Source organism: Tachypleus tridentatus, chromosome 2, assembly GCF_004210375.1.
Source record: "Tachypleus tridentatus isolate NWPU-2018 chromosome 2, ASM421037v1, whole genome shotgun sequence".
NCBI lineage: Eukaryota > Metazoa > Arthropoda > Merostomata > Xiphosura > Limulidae > Tachypleus > Tachypleus tridentatus.
The window spans coordinates 107897740-107921581 of NC_134826.1; the positions used below are offsets into that span (position 1 = coordinate 107897740).

The window sequence follows — 23842 nt, forward strand, 5'->3', positions numbered from 1 at the left end:
AATACACAAATTTAATGACAGAATCCCATGTTGTTCTTTCCTATAACTTTTCTGGTATGTTATTGCATCACCCATAAATTCACATATGCAACACATTTATCTGTGTTCAACTAAAAGAAAAATAAATCACTGGAATGAGACTTCCAAATGTGACATCACAAAAATACCCCAACTTTTAATAGTCATAAGGTTACTTAGCCACACTCATTTCTGTTGTATATTTTAATAACATCTGGTCTTTTTCCCGAAATTATGACATGCTCTTTGTAAGATTGAGTTAGTCAAGTTACAGTTAATTATTATGGCAATGTGATAAGTCATTAATATACACTATAAGCAAACTTCAAATGAAGTAAAAATATATATTTATTGTCTGTTAAGCTCTGGAACATTAATTTCAGACCAGTGACACATAAGCTACTTCAAATAATAATGCAAAATAAAATGTACAATTAAAATAAAATACTGCACTGGTGAAAGAAAACAGCTAAAATTACAACACTGATGCTCTCTGACAGCTATGGTTTGAACTGCTTTTTTCATTGCAATTTAAGCTTTTCCACTGGAAAAAAAATTGAATAAATCTATGATGTTTTCCTATGAAAATTAAATGTGCTGGATCAATTCAACAAAAAAATGTGAATAAACATGTAATAATGCTTTGTATAATAAACACAACAACATTGTTATATTTATTATCAGTGACACAGATTAGGGGCAGTTTAAGGGAATTTAAGTAAAAAAATGTTGGAAAACTAGTGCAACTGAACGGGAAGACAATTAGAGATAGAACAAAAAAGACAAAAAACATCTTATTCCATCTATTTTTGGCTCACAGCCAATACAGTATTTCTGAAAACACATGGGAAAGACATTATTTTAAGTGGTTGAGAGTTCTATAAGTGATTACTATAATATTTATTACTATTCTCATGACAAGTGACAAGGTGACAGTCATCACCAATATAAGCATTAGATCACCAAAATATTAGGTATTTTACACTAGATGATTTTGTGACCTAAAGATTCAAGTCAAATGTTACTTAAGACATAGATCAATACTATTTGATTGCTAAATAAATGCAATTACAAGATTATTTATATTTTACCTGATATCCCAGGATGTCCAAAAAATAAGGAACCTCATCCCACCAAACTTCTACAGATTGATCAGAAGTGGCCATTGCCTGGACATTTGTAGGTGCAGATGGAACATCACCAGGGGTATGAACATTTTCATGTCTACTCCAAGGTCCAAATCCTACAGAGGTTTGAGCCCTAACTCTGTACAAGTACTCTGTGTTTTCATCCAAGTCACTAGTTGAAAACACAAAATTGGGTTTATCTTTAAATTTTTAAAATAAATATCATTGTTATGTTCACCACAAGCTTATTAATTTCAAATTGCATTAATTTCATATTTTAACATTTTCAAAGTTTAAATTATCTGAATTATTATTACTTCCACTGTAATAGTATTAAATCATAACAGTTATTTAACAAATTTTATTTCACATTCATTATTCATTACATCTGTTTAACATACCCAAAAGTTAGTTCTGAGAAATATATATTTTATGAAACATGTTAATTTTCAAACTTATAAAGGGACAAAAAATAACTATGACATGTACCTAAAGACTAGGCGGGTTAAGGTTGTATTCTTTGCTTCACGAGATTGATCTGAAGCTTTATGGAACTGTAACTGATACTGGAGGATTTTTCCATTTGTATATTGTCTCAGTGGTGGACTCCATGTCACTACAACTGTTGTTGGACTCTGGAGATGATGGCTGATGTTTTGTGGTGGAGCTGTTGGACCTATGAAATAAAGCACTTCTTTAACTCACTACTATTTTCTATGCTTGGTGTTCTGCATGTTGCATCATTAAATTTATTGTTTTTTAACAGAGTTAGTGAATATACGAGATAAACAGCGAATTTCTATTATTATATATTTTAGAGATAATTAATACGAATTAAGTAAACATAATGGAAAGGAAGAACTGCATTGATAACAGTAAATCCAAACCTCTGACTAATTATACAGGGTCATTATAAAGTCCTTGTGCAGTTTTTAATTTTCATAACTTCAGTTCTATACATGATAAAATCAACCTGTAAAGAGCATTGAGAAGTGTGGTACATTTATTTTATCATGATTTAGCAATAAATTGGTTATTTTTTATTTTATTAATTGGTTTTGTTATTTTATTTGCAGAAATAGGATTGACCCATGGCATCAGTACAAGAGAAGGTGAACTGTGTTCTGTGGTCGAGCTAAAATTTGTCATCACAGTCCAAAGAAGATTTAGAACAAATTATAATGGAGATGCACCACACAGGAATTTTATAAATAACCAGATGAATAACTGCAAAGAAACAGGTTCTGCCAATGATAAGCCACGATCTGGAAGGCCAAGTGTAAGTGAGGAAAATAGCAGCTGTAGAACAATCCTTTATTTAAAGTCCATGGAAATCAGTAAGATGGGCATCCTTGGATCTTGGTATTCCTAACTCAACAGTCCGTAAAAATTTTCAGAACAAAACTTCACATGAAAGCCTACAAAATTCAAGTCCACCAAATGAAGAAGATTATCATGCACAATTGACTTTCTGTAATCAATTTAATGAAAAAATTTGTCAGTAATGCCTCATTGTTGGACCATTTAACATTTTCCGATGAAACAACATTTCACATTAGTGGTAAAGTAAACAGGCCATAACTGCTGCATATGGGGCACTGAAAAGCCACATAAATTTGATGAATATGAAAGAGATTCTCCTAAGATCAATATCTGGCGTTCATTAGGAAAGGACTGCATAATTGGGCCATTCTTTTTGGAAAGATGGGTTGTTAATGGTGAGAGTTATTTAGAAATGCTGCAAAATTACTTTATTCCCGAACTTACACAATTAGGACTGATAGCAGATAGTGTTTCAGCAAGATGGTGCACCTTGTCACTTTACTCAGTTATGCAGTTTCTGAATGAAAATTTCCCTAACAGATGGAATGGAAGAGGTGAACCATTCTCCTGGCCACCACGGTCACCAGATTTGAGCCAATTTAATTTCTTTTTATGGGGACATGTAAGGACTAGTGTTTATTCAACAAAACGTTGCTTTTTAGATGACCTGCAGACTAGGATAACCAATGTGATTCGGGGTATTACTGAAACAATTGCATCAAGGTTTGTATACGTAATGATGGTGGACATGTTGAAAATTAAACTCAATAATAAATCTATGTAAAAATGTAATAAATTCTTTCATTAACCCTTTTTACAGGTTGATTCTATCATCTATAGAACTGAAATTATGAAAATTTAAAACTACACAAGGACTTTATAATGACCCTGTGCTAGTTTGTTATAACTAGAAACAAGCTAAAACAAAAATTAATAAATAAAAAAAAAAAAACTGCATTAATTCAAAAGATCCCATGGAACATGCTATACATATGGGATATAAAATGTACCCTAGGTTTGGAGGTGATTGAGTAAGTGGGACCCACTTTGTGGTTGGGATAGACTGTTTATTAGTCTTAACCTCCATTTGCCAGTCTCACACAGAGGAAAATAAAGAAATAAAAACAGAAATTAGGAGAGCAAGATGTGGATGCTCAAGCCAACAACATCCTAACTTCATAAATATTGATCAATGTAGTGGAAAGTGTGATATAGTTAGCAACAAATCACATACATTGAATTTTTTTTTAATGTGAGACTGGCAAATGGAGGTTAAAACTGATAGATGGTGTATCCCCACCCTAATGTGTGTCTCATTTTTAAAGCCACCTTCAACACTTAGGGTACATTTTATATCCCACATTATAGCTTGTGTCGTGGGATCCTTTCAATTAGTGCAGCAATATTTAATTTTGTTTTGGCTTGTTTTTGATTATAACAAACTAATATATGTATAATTATAATTTTGTGTGTTTGATATTTTGTGCTAAAACTATTTAACACAAAAACTGAGAAGACTTGTATAATCTTATATAAAATTGTGAGGTTAATGTTATATGTTAAATTAAAATTATTGTGCTTCCTTCTACAAATGGTATCGACTATATCCTATGTATTTTCTTTTAGATTCACTGATGTACAAAATATGATTTTTGTGACTCAACAATTATTGTAACATCTCTTCAGAGATAACACTGGTTGTTTTAAAACAACTTACAAGTTTTTTTTTCTTTTAATAAATTGTACTTACGACCTTCTGGTGTATGCACATAGTCAATGGCTTCCTGGCCCCACCCAATCTGGTTCTTCCCAGCAAGACGAAACTCATATTTTGCACCATAATCTAAAACACACAACAAAAAACTGAGTTTAAAATAGTTGTTTCTTTAAAGCAATCTCATAACATTACTTGAAACAATAAAGATTAATTAAGTTTCAGTAGTATTAAACAAAAGTCAAACTGCAACCTGACAAGTCAACTTCAATGAAATATACATTTTAAAATCTTTACTGCATGCCTTTTTGAAACATATTTACTCAATTTGAAGGCTTAACTGTCAATATGCTTCAACATACATGTATCAGTGTAAATTGTTTAAAAACTGAAACGTATTGGCTATTAAAGGTTGGATAATCAAAGCAGGAAAAGCTGAAAAAGTTTTAACCAGAAGTAAAATTCAAAGCAACCACATGTTATAAATATCCTGAAGAAGGTTTTTTTTTATGATCTTTAAATTAAAGTCAATAATCTTGAATGATGCGACTTCACAATGATCTTTTAATACACTAAACCATAATTCCTATTAAGGCATGACTACGGACATCAACAATAACAACATAGTTCATCTGAAAGTATTTCATATACATAACACCCAACATCAATCTTGATACGTTATTCAATAACAAGAATATCAATTTTCTGATTGTAAATGAAGTGAAAAATCAATTAATATTAGCTTCTACCTATGAAAAACAAGACTAAAAACCAAGTTATGAATATATCTAATTTGATAAACTGTTCCTTCAATCTTATTTATAATGATTACAATGTACTGTTTCATCAGTTGAAGAACCCATACTCTTAGCAATATTTCTGGCTATAATCCCAATAACATTTATGAATTTTGACCAATTTAGGAGACTAAGGTTAGTTCTTAATCCATACATTTTATATTACACACACACAAGAATAGAGTATATCTTACTTACAGAACATATAAAACTAGTTGTTTGCTTTCTGCACTACTACCAATTTTCTATTCCTTGAAAACATGGATATCAGTACATGTAACCTTAATACAATACTCCATATAACGTTTTGTAACCAATAAAAATTCATTAAATTGCTTCAACAATGATATTTAGAGAAGTCTGCCATGTAAAGTAATTTACTATGATTCATATTCACTATTTAACTGTAAAGTCAGCAAAGTAACAAGGAGTACAGAAAGCATAGCAAAAAAGAAGATAATTGTACATTTCACAAATGATCATGGTTTTGTCAGTCTATACCTGACAATGCCTTTACTAGCAAAACCATGTCATGAATAACTGATGTATTTGTGAAACATACAGCTGTCTAATTTTTCCTCAAATTTGTAATTATAGAGTTTCACCAAGCATTGACAGATTTGAGTATGAATTATATAGTATTAGCTGATGTTTGTGAAGATAAAATATAACAATAACTAATAATTACAAGTGAATAAAAAAAAATCATAACAAGTAAAAATAGTTATACTGCAGTTAAAATAACTAACTTATCTGTAATAACAAAATAATTCCTTAAACATACTGTGAAGTCTGCCTAACACAATTAAGCAAATAATCTGACTTTAATTAACCCCTCTTAACTAACAACGCACATGGAGGGGTCAGCCAGATGAAATAAATTGTTTTGTCTAATGATAGTAAAACCAAAAATATCAGTTGTTTTGGTAATAGCTTATACATAACACACAACTTTTGGTCTTTATGTGCCATCCAACAACAGTATCTGTTCACCTATTAGAAATATATACTATATGCAACACCACAGTTTCTAATTTTTATATGTTATACAATAATAATATAGTTTATACACAGCACTACATTCCTTATCTTCATTAATCATTCATTATTGACTATGTCCTTTCATTTGACTAAATTATGTCCAAAACCTCAGCCATACTTCATTAATATTTGAATTATAATAACAGTTCATGTGATATGTTATACACAAGAATATAGTTCCCAATCAACAACATATTTTCATGTGAAAATGCATCACATAACACTAAAATCTTAATATGTTTATTATCAATTATATATAGACTATTCACAGTAACACTTGTTATTGTTTTAATATAAAACTAGATAATGGACTATATGCACCCTGTTTAATACATGGACTCAAGCACCAGATTTTCACATTGTATTCCCCACCATCACCACCTCCTATATATATGATAAATAAAAGCTACTCGTGGAATTAAACATGAAACATAAAAAAATAAAAATAAATGAAACATACTTTTTGAGATGATTGTAAAATGGGTGGTAACTATTACAGAAATACTTGTAGAAACATATTAATAACTATACAATCTACTTATGTAGCTCAAGTATAGAGAATGACATTTTGAAAATCCTCAGCCTTTCATCTTCAGGTTAATTTGTACAAGAAATTGGATGCCTAATACAGTATCCAGTTGGACTGAGATAGACATGCTTTCATTGCTTTTTTGTTCCTTGTCGTCTCTGGTTGAGCAATTATGCAGATTCAATCAATAGTTGCCATAAATTGCTGATCTCTAAGTCCAAGTTTATTTTTAATGAAAGTTTTATTGTACTGATGCAAATAGATTCGTTTATTTTACTTGTTTTCCAGAATTGATTTGAAACGATGATTCTAGCCTAGTCCAAGTTTATTTTGTGTCCAGTTGACATAGTATGTTCTGCAAATTGCTGAATTCTGTGTTTTCATTAGTCTTGTGTTCCTTTATTCTTGACTTCAATCAAAGATTCATTGCAGGAGCATGGAACGTTGTTAGATTGCATTTTTGTGTTCTTTGTTAGTGGTCCACTTGTTAGCAGGATCAATTTTATTGTTTTGCACAATTTTCAGTAGATGCCTCCAATGACCTTATTGGTTATATTTATATGAGTTTTCACTTACATTTTGCATGTAGGGAAACTGAATAATAGTAGTATTGTTCTCCTTATCTTTATCTGCTGTGGCCTTTTTTTAAAGTAATCAGTGATGAAGGTAGACACACAAAGATTTTGTTTAGAACACGTTTTAGTGTTCCATTTTGATGGATGTTTCATTACAGATTTTTTCAGCTCTGTTATTCAGGTATTGGATTATACCATTTGTTACTAAAGTTAGATGATAAGGTGGGAAGTATAGGTATCTGTCAGTGCGGGAAGGTTTTCTGTATACAATATAGCAATGCTTTCTTTCTTTCTGCTGAAGTGTATAATAAATAAATGTTAGGCTAGTTTGTTCCTCTATTTCTATGGTGAAGGGTACTATTTTTGTCTATAGAAGAATTAAGATATTCTAGGAAGGCTGGTAATTTTCCATAGCAGTGGAACTAGGTAACGAAGGTGTCATCAATATAATATTTACATGAACTTGATTTTATTTTGGTAGGGCTGAGAAGGCTCTTTCTTCAGTGTCTTCCATTAAAATGTCTGCTAAAACAAGAGAAAGTGGTGATTCCATAGTTAGATTGTCTATTCGTCCATAGAACTCTTCATTTATTGAAATTAATTTGACTGTCAGATACCATCATGAAACTATTGACTACTTGCTATCTTCATATAATACTGTGTGTTAGAGAGCTGTCATTCAGCAGTAATGCAAGGGATTTCTAAGGTTCAAACATTGGTAAACAGGTCTGTGATGCCAAAACTGAGAAGAATATGCTGATATCGATGTGTAACCTTTTGAGCTGTTTTATGAAATATTTGAAGTTGTACACCTGATATTCAGAAATACCTTGCACTGGTGATAGGATAAGTGCCAAGAAGGATGCTAGCTGATGGTAAGGTAAGATTATTACACCGATGATAGGTCTTAAAGTTAATTTAAATAGTCTATAAAACTGTGGAGGGTAATTCTTGATGATTTGCAAGTTCTTGGCCAAATTCTTATTGACTAAAGTTTTATTTCTTGCACTAGTTTAATGCTCTACTGAGTCTGTTTTCTTTCTGTAAAGTCACTGGTGATCTTTTTGTATGTGTCCATCTAGTACCTACTTGATCTGCAGTGAAACACTCATAAAATAATATCAAAAGATCATAAAGTGTTTTAAACAGAATGGCTATTTCTTTACCTTCATCAAAAATTCTCTAAAATAGACCACAACAAAAAGAGAAAAGGAGAATACTACTAATATTCACCTCTCTGCAAGAAAAATGTAGTGAAAAACTCAAAAGTACAGATAAAATGTTTAACATAAAAGTCCATTAGAAAATGGGCAAAACAATACAAATTTGTCCTGGTCAAAAATCCACAAATGATAAACATAACTTAAGAAATTTCATATTCCTCTAAGAAAAGCAACATTGAAGAAATGGGAAGACAACTCAAAATAGGAACAAAAGATAGAAAGACAGCATAAGACTAAGAAAAGCATGGAATTCAACCATTGCAGAACAAATTATGTTTACTGGATGCAAACTCAGACAAAGCTAGAATCATCAACTCAGGCAAATCCTGGAAGACAAATAAAACAACGGAGTATTTCTACATCAACATAGTAAAATCTTCATTAAACAGAGACTCAGATCTATAAATCGGTAACTTATGGCAACCATTGTTTGAATCCATACTCAGCTGTTTCATCAGTGAGGACCAAGAACAAACAACCAATCAAAGCATATCCACCAGAGTCTTCTGGATACTACATTAGATATGCAGCTGCTTGTACAAACTGTTTTTTACTTGCTTTTTTCCTATCCCCTTCCATACAAACTACACATTTGTAAAATAATTGTTCATCCAGGCTTCATACATGTAGGGCACCTTAAAAGCAAGAGGCTCTAGGTAACAACATAGTTTATCTTATAGAAAATAAGGTCATAACAGGATGGATTACAGTAACAATTCAAATGTATGATTGGTATTCAATGATATAATGTCAATTAATTTGACAACAATGTTCAAATTACAGAACACAAAGGTAGTTCTTAACTTTGATGCATTATGAAATACTGACAATGGCTCATACACAACACTACCATGCTAACGTTATTGGTGGATGTATAATGTTAACACTTATTTTTGTTAAAACGTTAAAGCATAGTCTTGAACTTCCTATGAAAATACAAGAATATGCAAGTTTGAAAATATCTCAGCTGTAAATGCTTAAATGTGACTATCAGTGTCTGTTCCTTCAAGGTAACATTTAGACCAGGACTGATCATATACTAGAATGTTTAAGTAATGTTATCTCACACAATTGGATTTTAATTGATTATTTAAGCAAATTCTTTCACATACTTTCATAATATATTATAATTGAAAAAAACCCACAGAAAACAAACAGAAATTATTTGGGCTGATACCAATTTTAAACACCCCTAGACTATTGCATATATGTAGCAAATGTCCATCTATCTTTGTTACTTATAAAATAATAATTATCAACAAACATCACTTACCTAGATTTTCAATAATAAACTTTGTTTCATTAGGTTGTATTTCTCTTTCTTCTTTGAGAGTTCCATCTAAACGACCAAACTTCAAACGGTACTTTTTAAGAACACCATGAACACGAGAAGGAGGAAACCAGGACACGTTGACTTTTACTTGAATGTCTTCTTCTGATACCTTTAATCTTAACTCAGGCCTAGTTGGAACTGATGAAAGTTATAGCATATAAAAAAATGTGTAAGTAATACTAAAGAGATAAATTTAGTTAATTTTTTTAAATTTATATATTATTTATGTTTTGGTTTTGGGTTGTTTTGAATTTCACACAAAACTACTTGAGGGCTATCTGTGCTATTTATTTTTTGAATATCATTCAATATCTAAGCCTATAAAACAGTTAACATTTTCTAATACTAAAAATGTATTTTCAAAACTGTGCTATCTTTTTTCTCCCCATAGCTAGTTAAACCTTCACTTGCCTTTAGGCATTGGTAAATCTTATGAACAGCACACCAGTCTTTCATATCCCTATATTTTTAACATTATTGTACCAACATATGCTGATTATGTGAGCACCCTCCACCAATCCAACTGTGCTCTCTATACAAACGCAGCATTGCACCATTGCAATACAATTCTCATTTTTGAGAATTGGCATGTACACACCTAAAATCACTGGAAAGTTAGTAGGAAGGAAGGGAGTGAAGAGAGTAAGTATGTATTGGAAATACATTTTCACTGTCAGAAATGGTACTACATCAGCTCCTATTTTAAACACCTATAGATTAACTTGATTTAGTCGACCCCTATACACAAACAAAAAGGTGAGTAAGTATAGTGGAGAAAATGCCCCCACCCCCAGATTTGTGTATAGGGAGTAAGTGAATGTAGCAGTGTGCACCTTCAAGTAGAGGAATTCCTATAAGGATCAAAACAATAATACAGCTTTATTTGGAGAGTATAACTTTTAATTCATCAGAGTTAAAAATATATACGTATATCTTTAAAATGTTACAAATTTATACCTGACAACTTCAGACTTGTTGAGAGTCACATATCCTACCTGAATAAAAGAAGTTCTTATGCCAGTACAGAATTGCCACTTAATGCCTACTTGTTTGGGGAGCAATTCTAACAAAATATATAATTCAAGAAAATGCTTTTCAAATAGTAAAATTTGATTGTTTGTACTACAAAGCTACACATTGTTCTGTCCATTGAAACTTGGGTTTTAGTCTTATAAGCCTACAGACTTACTGTTGAACAACTGGAGTAGATGGGTGGGTGAGCATAAATCATAAGAAAAAGATTAAATTAGGCTAATATTTTTATTACACTATAAAATATAAGTTTGACATAATAACTTATCGTATATGATACACTTAGAATAACTTGCCATAGCTTTACCTCCACCAGTTGTCTTAGCTATCTGCGGGTGACTTCTAGTGCCATCTCCTTTACGAGTCACAGCAGCCACTTGCACAGCATAAGTTGTATCTGGCTGCAGCCCTGTGACATTGTATTCTTCTGCTTTTTCACTCGCTACATCATACCTAATAGGTTCATTGACTAAATCTCCATCTGCATTTTTTTCTTGCACATGAATCTGAAAGCCCCTAATTAGTCCATTTCTATCACGGACTGATGGGGGCTTCCACTTGACATTTAAAGAGGTACTGTTGATGGGTATTACCTGAACATGTCGAGGTTCACCTGGTACTGAGTGATCAAATTCCAAAGTTCATTCACAAAATTAAAATATCCATCTTATTCATATGATTTTCACAGACTAAAATATTTAGTGCAAACATTTTTAAACACAAATTAAATACTTTAGTTTCTGTTAGAAATTCATAACTATAAAACGAGGATGACCACATTAAAAATAAATAGAAAAAAATTAATTGACTTATAGTTAAAAGGAAGATATCTTTGGTAACAGTGTTAAAAGTCATGAAAAAAATAACAAGGATATACGAAAGTCATACACATAAGATATAAATAGATATAATAGTATTTATAAAATAATCAGGGAAGTAAAACATTTACCAGTAAACAAACAATTTGATCTTTGAATGATTTTCTTATATTTATTGAGCAAGATGACTTATGTTACACTTAATGCACATTAAATCAGCTACTGTGTCTAACTCGTTTCAATATGAATTATACTCTAACTTTTGGAATATACTTAACTTTATAATTTTAATAGTAACTATATGATTTAATGATTCTATTAATAATAATATTTCATTTATTTATTCTGTATATTCAATTGTATTTAATATTAAGCATAATTTAATTTATTAATTATATTAAACTGTAATTTTAATACGATTCATTTAATGCATGATTTTAATATCACCTTTACCATTTATTATTTTCTATGTTTATCTTGTATGCTATCATATCAAATATATATCTATTCATACAATATAGCTAATTATATCAATAATCACAAAATTTCTACTTTAAATATATCCACAACCCCAAAAACTATATGGAAATAATTTTTTTTCTTTTACAAATTGTGGATACTTATATCCTGAATAATTCAAGATATATAAAATAAATCAAAGTTGTAAAAACGACTGTGATTAAAAAAAAAACTACTTTCTTTCACAAAAATATCTAGATTGAATATTATCATTCTTGAATGAAATTTAAACCTAGTTTTCAATAAACTGGTGCTTATTTTCCAGTTTAGTAATATATCTTGAGTCCTCTGGAAACTACTCTCTATCAACACTATCAAAACATTATTTCCTCAAATTCTGGTTAACTATACCTGCCTTGTACTATTGTAGTTGTTTCCTACTGAACAAAGCATGAAATACAGATGGATGAACCACTTGTTCGAGAAAACTTATATAATAGTAATTAGGTTAAGAACTAATCAACTGAATCTCAGCATAAGATATCAAAATTTTCAAATCACAAAGTAATTTATACATAATTTTCAGCTGTCACAAAAAGAAATACGGCAACTCTTAGTTGGGTGTATTATAACTTCTGAGGTAAAAAATATCTGTTCTCATAAAGCATTAAATCAAGAATACAATTTATAGAAGGTTGTTACTTTTTTATCGTATTAGATCTCACATTTTTTGTAAAATAGTCTATAATTTGCTCATCATAGTTATATATGTTCAAAGTTTTAAAGTTCCATTTCATAGTCCTAATTATTAAAACACATAATTAGTGTTGAAACAATTGTATTTACACAAAAATATAACCTGTAAAATGTTTATGAAAACATTTTTTACAAACACTGTACCTTATTGTTTAGAATATTTCATATATGAGTGCAGCACTTTAATATTAAAAATGTTTGATTAACTTGTGAATATATGATCTCATGAATTAAAAGAGAACATATAAGCATTGACAGTTTGAAGCATAATTTCATCTAATGATTATTCTGCAGAGTTTCACCTATTTCTCAAATGAAGTACTAATACTAATGAAAATTAGAACTAAAACTGAATGCAAATATATTGTATACAACTAATTAACAATCTTCTGACAGATAAACAGAATGTGTCAGCATATAAATTACAAGTTCTGTGAATACTATGCATATCATTTGAAACAATGTTTTTCTATAATTACAAGAAAATATTATATGTTTTAACACCTAATTTCTTCTTCCTATAGTCTACACCAATAAGTTGAAAAAGGCATAAAAATCCACACAAACCAATATTATAGATTTTCATCAAACAATAATTTTATGGATTTTGTTGGTTACCTATAACATTGATTTCATTATTTTTAAGCATTTCTACACATTATGAATATTATAAAGTTGAATGATTGTGCAGTTAATGTTCTACATTACATTTTCTGAAAATCTAATATTAAATACTTTGTATCAGACATTAAAATCATAAATGCACATCAAAGGTAAAAGTATAATAGGAGAAATATACAAATCTTTTGCAAAATCTATTTATTAATTTGTATAATGCAATAAACGCAAACTGAAAAAATTTAAGATAACACAAGTTATTCAATAAAACTTGTTTTTGGGAAAAAAAAGAAAGCACTGCTTGTTGACAATCCCTCTTTTCTAACAAATGTTGGGCCCAGTGCACATAAACACAAGTAAGGACTTGGTCGACATTTTTGTTTTTTGTTAGGAGGATGTTTTTAAGACAGTAATGAATAATATAAAAATCCCTTATTTATTGTACAAAGAAAATGTTATTAAAGATTAGTTTTGGCTTTCCAGACAAATGAAAAGTTCTGTATTAATTAACACTCATAAATGTTTAAAGTACTGAAATGTTGTTTTACAAGAAACATAATTAACTTTGAATTTAAAAATATTCTGTTTATAATTTTATTCAAATATTTTCTTTTTTGTTGTATCAGTTAAATGAGTTTTAATTTATACACACACATACATACGCACACACAGGTACACAAAACAAAAAATATTCTGCATGTTCTCATGTCTTCAGAAACATAACAAGTCCATAAGCATAAGACACAGCCCACATTTATTCTGAATGTGAGAATTGCAATGTTTTATTCCTGCACATCAGCTGCAAAATAAATACCTCTTCAGTGAAAATAGTAATATAACCTTCATCCTTAGCCTATCTATTTTATAAATTGCATTGTGTTGTGCACCCTCATCTATACTCAAAAATTGTGCACAACAAGAAAGATTTTGTTGTCAGCTGCCATAAATAAAATCAGGAATGCAAAAAAAGAAAAACATAAGTGCATGCATGAGTAAATGGAAAAAAACTGGAAATGGAACAATGACAAACCATGCATAAACTTTCATGGATAAAAAGGGGCATGGCTGAAATAAAAACTATAATGTATAATAATTATACTATAAACAAATACATTTTATATTTATAATGCATCTATAGAGTGAAACACATAAGCACTTCTTACCCACTGTTTCACTTATTACTGTTTCTTCAATTCACTCTGCACACGTAGGAAATTTATTTAGATCCCAAGAGTATATTGAAATTAGTGATTATTCATTGGAAAAAATACAGTAAGTGGTACATTGATGAATTATGCATAAATTTTCATAGGTAAAAAAAGGGGTGTGATAAGATGCTGAAATAAACCAAAATGTGTATTTATTATATTATGAGCACTTACATTTTAGATTTATAATATATCTACAGAGTGACACACAAGCATATCACATCCACTATTTCCCTTACATCTTCATGGTCAAATTATTCTCTACATTTAGTCTATTTATTTAGGCTACCAGAATCATACAAAAACTAGTTATCATCTTTGTTCATGTTTAATAAGTAATTGATTTTCTTTTAATAACTTATCACACCCCTTGAATTCTTGAGCACTTACTAAATTATTTTAAAGATAAATGATACAATTAAGAACAGAAAAAAGTGATAAATATTAAACAGTATTTTAGTGATTGAAAGTGTAGTGGAAATTCCTGTTGGGCTAACTTATAAAACACATTTTTTTACCCAAACATGTTATATTTATCTTAAAATAAATTTTTAATTTAAACCTTTTGATTTTAATTCACATATAATTTAAAATAAAACTTTTAACCGTAAATGTTACACTAAAGATATATATAAATATAAATAAGGGCCTTGAAAAGTATGCCACTTTTAATTGGTTAGGGTGAAAACAAAAAACAAATTCACATGCACACAACACTAATTACCTACCATCTTCCTCAGTGCAGATATTTAGAGGTTTGGAAGATGGACCATCACCAATGACAGTGCCTGCCAACACCCAGATATAATACCTTGTCCATTCTTCCAGTCCATCAATGGTATATGAGCGTTCATCTGGCCCTCTTTGGATCACATGGGCCTTGCTTGAATCATTGGACACATCAGCTTTCAAGTACTTGAGTTTATAGTAGGAGATGTTGCCATTCTGTTGGTCCAAGGGAGGGGGTTGCCAGGTGATGTGAAGGGATCGGGAGTTTAAGGCATAGCCGTGGATCTCTTGGGGAGGAGCACCTGGCACTGCAGGAAGGGGGAAGGTAAGGGTGGACAGTGCCAGTTATGTGCAAAAGGGAAACTGCATAACATAATGATCTTAAAAGAATAAAAACTAAAAATAAAATAATGTAAACTAATCTAAAAACATTCCTGAACAGTAAAGATATTAAACAGTTATGCTTCTTTAAGAAAGTAAATGTGGCACACAGAATAACATTTTATAGTCAACTAAGGCAAGTTGTATGCTTTTAATTTCAAATTATTAATATGAATAAAATTTTAAAGTGATTTAGAAAATACCCTATTAATCATGTCAGTTTGACTGACAGAGTTTGTAATTAATACTGTATTTATCAAAGGTAATCAAAATCTCAATTACACAATTCTAACTCAATTGTAAATATAAAATTGAGAAAAAACGTTTTTTTTAGCTATTGCTTTTTCATTATTAATCAGAAGGAAACAAAACATAAGATATCTGCTTCTCTGATTAGGAGCAGGAGTAAAAGTATGGAAGAATGTGGATAAGGCTAGGTTAAGTGGTTATAGTGAGGTTACAAGGCAACAGAAAAAGGGGAAAATGCATTTTCATATGATCAGTGTTTAGATGTCCTTGTTCAAAGACTACATGTTAACTATTAATAAAATGTGTATTCACTCATTGATGAAACAATTAAGGTAATTTGCCTCATGTTCCCTGTGCATGTGTATGTGTGTGTGTGTTATAAACTTTTTTTCTTTCACTGATATGACAACAAGAAATTACCATAAACATACATCAAATTATGGTATTTTATGTTAAAAATTGTTCACACAAAAGTTTTTAAATTCACATAATTATGGTAAATGTATAAATAACATATCCTGCTCTGATTATGTAGCTGACTGAAAGTCTTGTATCACTGTTGTAAAGACATACACTCAGTAGCCAATTTATTGGGTACATCTGCTCTTTAGCACAAATAGCCAAACAGCGAATTGTGTAGCTATAACTCAATATATAAAGCATGCAGACATGATCAAGAGGTTCAGCTGTTGTTCAACCAAACATTAGAATGGAGAAGATGAGAGATCTAACTGACTTTGACTGAATGATTCTTGGTGCCAGATATAGCAGTTCCAGCATCTCAGAAACTGTCGACTTCTCAGAATTTTCATACACTACAGTTTCTAGTCTATAGAGAATGATGCAAAAACACAAAAAACATCCAGTGAGCAGCAGTTCTGTGGGCAAAAACATCTTGTTTATGAGAAAGATCAGAGGATGATGGCCAGACTCGTTCAAGCCGACAGGAAGGCCACAAATATTCAAATAACCACATTCTGCAACAGTGATGTGCAGAAAGGCATTTCTTATCATGTCATATCTTGAAATAGATGGGCTACAGCAGCAGAAAACCACACTGGATTCCACTCCTATCAACTAAGAACAGGAAGATGAGGCTACAGTGAGCATGGGATCAATAAAACTGGATGATTAAACATTGGAAAAATGTTGCCTGGCCTGACAAATCTCAATTTTTACTATGATATGCAGATGGTAGGGTCAGACTTTGGCCTAAACAGCCTGAATCCATCCTGCCTTGTGTGTCAACAGTACAGGCTGCTGGGGTGGTGTAATGGTGTGGGGAAAGATTCTCTTGGCACTCATTAGGCCTCTTCATAGCATTTGAGCATCATCTGAATGCCACAGTGTATCTGAGCATTGTTGCTGATCATGTTCATCCCTTTATGGCCACACTCCACTCATTTTCCAGTGACAGCTGGTTCTATGAACACGACAGTGGCTTTAGTGTAATCTAATGTCTTGCACAGTCCCCAGATCTCAGTCCAAAAGAGCACTTTTGGGATGAGGTTGAACTGGAGTTTGGAATAGGAATGTGTGGCTGAGAAATATTCAGAAACTGTGTGATGCTATTGAGTCAGCATGGACCTAATTCCCTAAGGAACGTTTCTAGTACCTTATTGAATCCATGAAGCAAAGAATTCAAGCTGTTCTGGAGGCAAAAAGAGATCCTACCTGGTACCAGATAGGTGTACCTAATAAAGTGGCCACTGAGTATAAATGACATATTTACCTGAGAAATTTTGAACATGTATTAAATTGATTAGGTAATATTAAATTCCCATGACTCTTTTAATGAACTTAGTAACATGGCATAAATTTTATTAATATGAAGAATCATACAAAATCTCTATTTCATGATGATGAGAAACCCACTTGAAATAAAAATGTATTATCAAGATGGTTGGTATGGGTATTAAAACTTTAATTAGAATAAAATACAGAACAATGTTTCAACCTTCTTAGGTTATCTTCAGGTGAACTTTTGTTAAGAAGGTTGAAACGTTGTTTTGTACTTTATTCTAATTAAAGTTTAAATACCCATACCAACCATCTTGAAAATCTCTATTTCACACATCTTTTTTTTTGTGTGGGGGAAGAGTCATCTACCATTCCAGAAGTAAACATCAAATACTAATCTGGCTAGCACTGAAAAATTCAGTTGTTCAATAACTTCATTAAGGTTTGCATACTTTAAACCTAGTTTTCTGTGTATCTGTATGACAATATTTCAAATTAAAATAAAAATATTTAATATTTTATAATCAGATTATCTAATTAACTATTAAAAAGAACTAAGTATTATCTGATCCTTTAATTAACTATGGGATATATAGAAGCATTTCAGAAATTTATTTTATGAAGTTCAGTCTGATAATGTTGTTACAACAGCAACTAAAATAGTTTTTTGCATATTTGAACTGCACACTTATTTTGGTGAAAGTATATCTCAATAGAAAAGCCACTCCCCCAGCAATATATTAGGCATATTCAACTGGTACATTAAACATACCTTTAGTTCACAAGTAATTTGAAATGTTAATATTATGCCACAGTAAAAATTACAAACATTTGCTGTGACTGATGATAAAACTATTTTGTGTAAAGGTGTCCACATTATTCTAAAGAACTTCATTCATAAAAAAAAAATTTTGCAAGTTAGTTGTCTTGGTTTTAATCAGATGATCAGCAACTATGACCTTCAAATCTTGATAAACAAATAAGTTAACATATTATGCTTTAATAACCATGATTGCAAAATTGTGTTTCTACATTTTATCTTTGAAAGCTATGTATGTATGGTTACAAAAAAAGAATTAAGTGATTTTCCCCCTTTCTGTTGCTTTGTATTCTGGAGTCCAGCAAAAGATTTGGTGGTGGTGCAAAAAGGCAGGAAAGGCAGTGCAGCCTTGGTGAGGCTAGGATATAATAACATGCTTAGTATCAGTGGTGCAATAGGCTAAAGGGTAGATGGATGGACAGGAGCTTGCCAAGCAGCTGACAACTGACCAAACCATTTAACTATGTGAATGCAAATCATAATCATTTTAAAGTTTATGGTCTATTAAGTTTTAATCCATGTACTGATTGATTTTCATGTGTAATAAAATTAATTTTTAAAATAATAGAACATAAATTTGTAAATAACATCATAATAATTTCAATTGTTTTGCCCTGTTGACATTTCAAGAATGACAGACCACAAATCTTTACAATGATCAGTGTTTTAAAGGGAGCTAGTTATCAAGTATTTTCACTTACTTCTGAAATTTAGGTTGTCATGAAATGAAGAATAGTCTGCTCCATAGAGATATTAGAAGTTATAGGGGTTAGTGTTAAGTTGGTAATCACACACCATATGTAGCCCCAATGGCAGTAAAACAATACAGCACAATTAGTTCATAGAGACAAAACTGAAATGACGATTTGGTAAGTAACACAAAGCACATATGAAATGCAGTACTTTATTCAAGCAATTAATAATGAAACCATTAAAGTCACCAATAAATAAATATATTATGATTTGATTTGATTTTTATAGAATTTAATAGTTCATATGTATGAATATGGAGGGTTGCTTACTTTCAAATTTTATACTATTCAACACTTTTAGTTTTGTCTTTTATTCTTCCTATTTGACAAACATACATCAGGTGAAATAGAGATTTCACATAACTAACATTTTAATTTTCACAATTAACTTTGATTAGTTATAGGGTAATTTTTGGTTTTGATTTGTACACTAAACTATATTCAGAACAAATTTCTCCTCTAAAGGAATCAAAATTAAACAAACGTTCAGTAATTTTATTACCATTATAGATGTATTTTATTCATGTTAACTCGTTTTTAATTTGACATTTTTAACATGAATGGCACCTTATGATGCATAAACACTGAGAAGCCTGATCAAAGACCTAAGTGTTCAGTCATAACCATCTCTAATTTAAAACTATTGGTAAACAGCAGTCAATCAGATAGCATCATCTACTCCTTGCATGGCTACTCTTAACAAAATAGCAGAATTGACTGTTACTTTTATAATGTACCCACAGCTGAAAGTGTGGGATGTGTTTAGTTGCACATCAAAGGCTCAAACCTTGGTCCTTTCATTTGTAGTCAGACATGCTAACCTCTTGCCTATACCTGGTCCTATCTATCTTAAAGCAAATATCAACACACAAGTTAATGTAGTTTATCAGTAACTGAAAGACTTTAAATATAACATACCATATTGCTCTGTTCGAACAGCAGTAGGTGGGGTAGCTGCACCTTCTCCTCTTTTGGACTTTGCTGCAATCCACACATAATACAGTGTATCAGGATAAAGATCAGTCAGTGTGTAAGATTCAGTATTTGGAATACCACGGTGATATTGCTGCTTTGTAAAGGTATCATTCCAGTAAACTTCAAAACCTATAATATTTTCTCCTGAATGTTCTGGACGTTTCCAAGATAATTCAACAGTTGTTGAAGATGAGGAAATGGCTTTTAAGTCACATGGCTGACTAGGCACTGGAAAAACAATCAGTACAGTGCTATAGGTTGTTGTTAAATGTTTAAACTAGCACTGTTTTCTTTTGTGTATTAGAAATTAAAAGATGAGTACAAATGTCCATTGGGTATACTGAGAAACAACTAATTACTTAATTTTGATAGAGCTCTTCAGTAGCTCAGGCTTTGAACTTGAGGGCTTCTAATGCTAGAAGTTAGAGTTTGATATCCATTGTTGGCATAGTACAAATAATCTACTATGTAAATAAAGACATAAACAAGATTAGTAAAAAGTAATAAAAGTGGGAATAGGGATCATCAAAAATGTACAGAAACAAGATGAACAAAAATGCAAAAGTATTTTCAAACTTACAACAACTAGGAACTCTAAAAAAATGCAAAGAAACAAGGCTGAAAACAGTGTCTACATTCTTTTCTCAAGCTACAAATTCCTAGTTTGATTTCATGTCTACAGTATTTAAGAATTAAGAATGTGAACTTGAGAAGATAATATAGACATTATTTCTAGTCTAGTCTGTTTACTTTTCTTAGACTACCTAGTTGTAGGCTTCAAGATATCTTTGCATTTTGATTCAACTTGTTCTGAAATTTTTAATGATTCTATTCCTTTTTTTTAAAATTAACAAGTTTACCAGTCTTGTTTCTTATGCATTTTATGTCCATTTATGGAGAAAAAATTTTAAGCTACATATATACATATGCATTCAGTTAAGTGTTTCAAAATTTGGAAAAAAAAAAGGCAAATATACATTTCACAAATACATGATTTATTATGACCTGATGATGCCTTTATCAGTGAAAGTATGGTTGTAATAAATCATGTATTTGTGAAACATACAATTATCTTCTTTTTCCTCAATTTTGCAATTATGGAGTTTCATTAGGTACTGATATTTTCAAATGTAAATTATACAAATATTATAAGTTTTTCAACAGTTAACTGCTGCATGACTTTTTCTTTTCCATTCAATCACCACACTGAACATAATAAAAAAAGATAACAAATATACAACAAAAATAGACCCATTTACTTGTATGCAACTACAACAATTAAAACGTAAAGTTGTTCTCAAAGGACTTTCTCAAAGGGAAAGGTTGTATCATCACAGATTTAATGACCAGCTCCCATCATTGTCGCAGAGTAATGTAACAAAAAACAAGAAGCAATGAAGCAGTCCCATCAGAATAGAATAATGTTTCTTCTAAGATAACACAACACATATATATGTATGTTCTTCAACAGTCTGATGTGCATACGTTTTTGTTAGAATAAGGTTGTACAAATAATGCATACAAAACAGGCATCAATGACACACTTACCATAAGTTGCTAATTAGTGATAACATTTCCAACCACAACATCAACTATTTCAAAATAGCAATAGGTATATGAAATAGTCTTCTATACAGTGGTAAAATATACTGAATATGTGCTCACAGTTTTAATTTAGTATTAGAAACAACAGAAAAAATCACCACCACTGTTTTAGTCGGGATATTAATTACGGTAACCATTCACTGTTAAAAATTTGCTGAAATATAATCACAAAATCTGCATAGAGATAACAAACTTGGGTCACAATGAACAATAACAACTTGAGTAATGATATACAACAGAAAAATTGGGAACCTTTCATGCAGCAGTTTCCAATTAATGTGCTAAGAATATATATTTGGTTTAAAATTGCTCTTGGTGCTTTTGCAAAATTCCTTGTTGATCCTACACTACAACAGATATCACCTGCAATAACTTTATAATGAAGTCATAACAGGAATTTTTAGCTTGAGCAAACTGTCAGCAGTAAATATTCAGCCTTGTTTGCTTACTTTGCTTTGAAATCCCTAGTTGTATAATTTAAATTCATAATGTTTAATTATCTTGTATGTTGGCTTCATTAATGCACAGTATTGGGTAAACATATGCTTGGGGTAAGACCCAACCCCAAATAAGCATACATAACATCTTACCAGAATAAAAGCAGCCTTTACAAACAAATTAAAAACATTATTTTTAAAAGACACAAAGTTTTATTTAAGTAATTATTTATTGAACCAAGCAGTTTTGTGCCTCAGGTTTTGTGTAAACACATACTGAGTACAAAGACAGCCATTTATAACAACATTTCATCTATTATGCCAATGTAAATCAACTTTCAACGAAAAATAATCAACTTTTAAATAGGTTATGAACATTCACAGCATTTCATATAGTATATTCTAGGTTTTGTTACAAAACACCCAGAGAATTTTACTGTAGGCCTGTGAAACAATAATTACAAAAAAAAAATTAATAAAACTAATATGAATAAATAGATAAAAATTTATTTTGTCTAACAATCATCAAATCTTTTATTTTGCTTATTATTAATATCTGGGTGGTTGTTACTGCTGAAAAGAAATGTTTTGAATATTGCATCAAGAATAAGTCTGCTTTTTGAGGTGATTTTATTCAAATGTTCTATTAAATTTTAAGAAAATTCCTGTGCCATCTTTGTTATATGAACTATTGTTTGATATTGAGCATCTGCATTCTAATGGTGTGCAGATGTTCAGTATCAGAGATGAGATGAGTTTTGGTAATGTTTAGTAGTCTCGATGCTTTTCATTTGCTGAAGTGAAGAAGTTAGATATTACAAACACAAGCTTTTATAAATCTTAAAATTATTCTTCTAGAGTAGAAATCTCACCTATGCTTGACATTATTATTGTGGTTCATGATAAAACAGAGATCCTATTCAAAACATGAAATCAAATTACCTACTCTTCTGACATAAATCTTAAAAGAATTTATGCAAGTAAGAAATTTAGGGATTTCACCATAAATAAGGCTTATTTGTTTAAGCATTAGGTACTACTATGGCAAAAAAGTAATGTAAAATCCTAATGATGTCTACAAGTTTCAATATTGGTTAGAGAAGATTTTGTGAATTTTGCCCTAAAACTGTTTATCTGCTCTCATGTTAAGGTGTTTTGGTAATGAAAAGTTAACTCTAATGCTGTGCAGTTAGGCTATGTAATGATTTGATAGCCCTAATGCTGTCAAGATGTTCCCATTCATGCTCTAGAAATGATAAAATTGTCTGGATGGGGTCTAAATAATTGGATTGGAGATGTGATCTCATATAGGAAAGATAGTTCTGAAGTTGCTACATGTCCTAAATAGTTTCTTTGTTGTTACAAATGTTCTCTGGTGAATTGTTATCTCTAATGATGTGCAGATGTTCGATATCAGAGATGAGTTCTGGTAATCATTTGGTGGCCTTGATGCTTTTCATATATTGAAGTGAAGAAGTTAAAAATATAACAAACATAAGCTTTTATAAATCTCGAATTATTTTTCTCTGGTACAAATTTTACTTTTGCTTGGTAATATTATTTTTATTTAACTACTCAATTCT

The 23842-nt window shown here is 30.8% G+C and overlaps 1 protein-coding gene across 7 annotated transcripts in view; it reads right to left on the reverse strand.

The window, feature by feature from the left end:
* LOC143244803 (tyrosine-protein phosphatase Lar-like) overlaps positions 1–23842 on the reverse strand; it is a 313630-nt gene that overhangs the window by 32873 nt on the left and 256915 nt on the right. For 5 of the 7 annotated variants that reach the window (XM_076490151.1, XM_076490154.1, XM_076490153.1 and 2 more), the window contains 7 exons: positions 20161–20445; positions 15300–15608; positions 11020–11331; positions 9621–9818; positions 4219–4311; positions 1635–1821; positions 1110–1317 (listed from right to left, as the gene is read on the reverse strand). In XM_076490151.1, the coding sequence (XP_076346266.1) occupies positions 1110–1317; positions 1635–1821; positions 4219–4311; positions 9621–9818; positions 11020–11331; positions 15300–15608; positions 20161–20445 (1592 nt within the window). The remainder of the gene's footprint in view (positions 1–1109; positions 1318–1634; positions 1822–4218; positions 4312–9620; positions 9819–11019; positions 11332–15299; positions 15609–20160; positions 20446–23842) is intronic. The other 2 variants (XM_076490157.1, XM_076490155.1) reach the window with 1 other exon arrangement.